The sequence below is a fragment of the Papilio polytes genome, unplaced genomic scaffold (genome assembly GCF_000836215.1).
Source record: "Papilio polytes unplaced genomic scaffold, Ppol_1.0 DF823991.1, whole genome shotgun sequence".
In the NCBI taxonomy this organism is placed as follows: domain Eukaryota; kingdom Metazoa; phylum Arthropoda; class Insecta; order Lepidoptera; family Papilionidae; genus Papilio; species Papilio polytes.
Window position 1 is genome coordinate 2,045,128 of NW_013525213.1, and position 1,119 is coordinate 2,046,246.

Genomic DNA, 1,119 nt, shown 5'->3' on the forward strand with positions numbered 1-1,119 from the left:
CGCTTGCGGCTTGTCTCCGCCGACACATAAACCCTTTGATTCACTGCACGGGGAATCATTTTTATCAATCAGCTCTAATAACTACGAGTTCTCGAATTGAACTCGATTCTCGAACGTAACCTGTATCTTCATTCGCGTATACCACACATAGTGGTGTTGTTACCTTTTGCTAGCTTTTACAACATAGGTAAAATATTTATTGTATTTTTAAATCAATTTATATTATACTAGCTTTCGCCTGCGATTCCGTACGCGCGGAATTAGAAAAAAAAACAAAAGCGTGTTCTTCCAGACTATCCTCTACGTCTATAAATAAATTTAATCGAAATCCATTCAGTCGTTTAAGCTACAAACTCTAACAAACATCCATACATCTAAACTTTCGCATTTATAATATTAAAAATAAAGTATGATTCGTATCATATTTGAATAGACATATCAAGAATCTATTTTTCAATTTTTTTTAAACACTTCTATTTTTAAAACAAAAGAATGTGATCCTATATACATTATCTCACCAGATATTTATATTGTGAGTCAAAAATAATTATCATTTATTGAAACCTATTGTTATGAGAACTTCGAGTTTTAGAAGTAACTTTATCACTCCCTCAACGACAAAGAGTCGGATTACGCGGGACACGTTGCAAACCGCGACAGCACTGTACAGTCATGCAGGAAGATGTAACCTTTGCGTAATATTTCTTGACTAGATTTCGCCTGCGATTACGTTAGAATTAAAGAACAAAAATAAGTAGCCTATGTCTTCTTCTAGATTTTGCTCTATATCTATGCAATATTTCATCGAGATCCATTCTGCCGTTTAGGTGGTAAACAAACATCCATCCATCTAAATTTTAGTAAGATAAATATCCATAACAGTGCGGAAGTGTATGCATGACCTCTTTATTTAAAATATCACTCCATCTTGCTTAAGGTTTTCTTTGTTTTCTATGATGTAGGTGACATCGTTACCTTTAATATTCCAAACACTTTAAGAGCTTATTGTATAGGAATTTGTTGATATTTATTTTGTAATATCACTATAATAAATAATTTTTTGTATTAATGGTTACAGCACTGATTTCCAATGTTGAGTCAAAGATCTACAACAATTAA

General features: G+C 32.4%; 1 protein-coding gene across 1 annotated transcript in view; it reads left to right on the forward strand.

Annotated features, from left to right (window-relative positions):
• LOC106101276 overlaps window positions 1–1,119 on the forward strand; it is a 6,671-nt gene extending 5,552 nt beyond the window's left edge. The window contains exon 9 of the mRNA XM_013280442.1: window positions 1,079–1,119. Within this exon, the coding sequence (XP_013135896.1) occupies window positions 1,079–1,119 (41 nt within the window). The remainder of the gene's footprint in view (window positions 1–1,078) is intronic.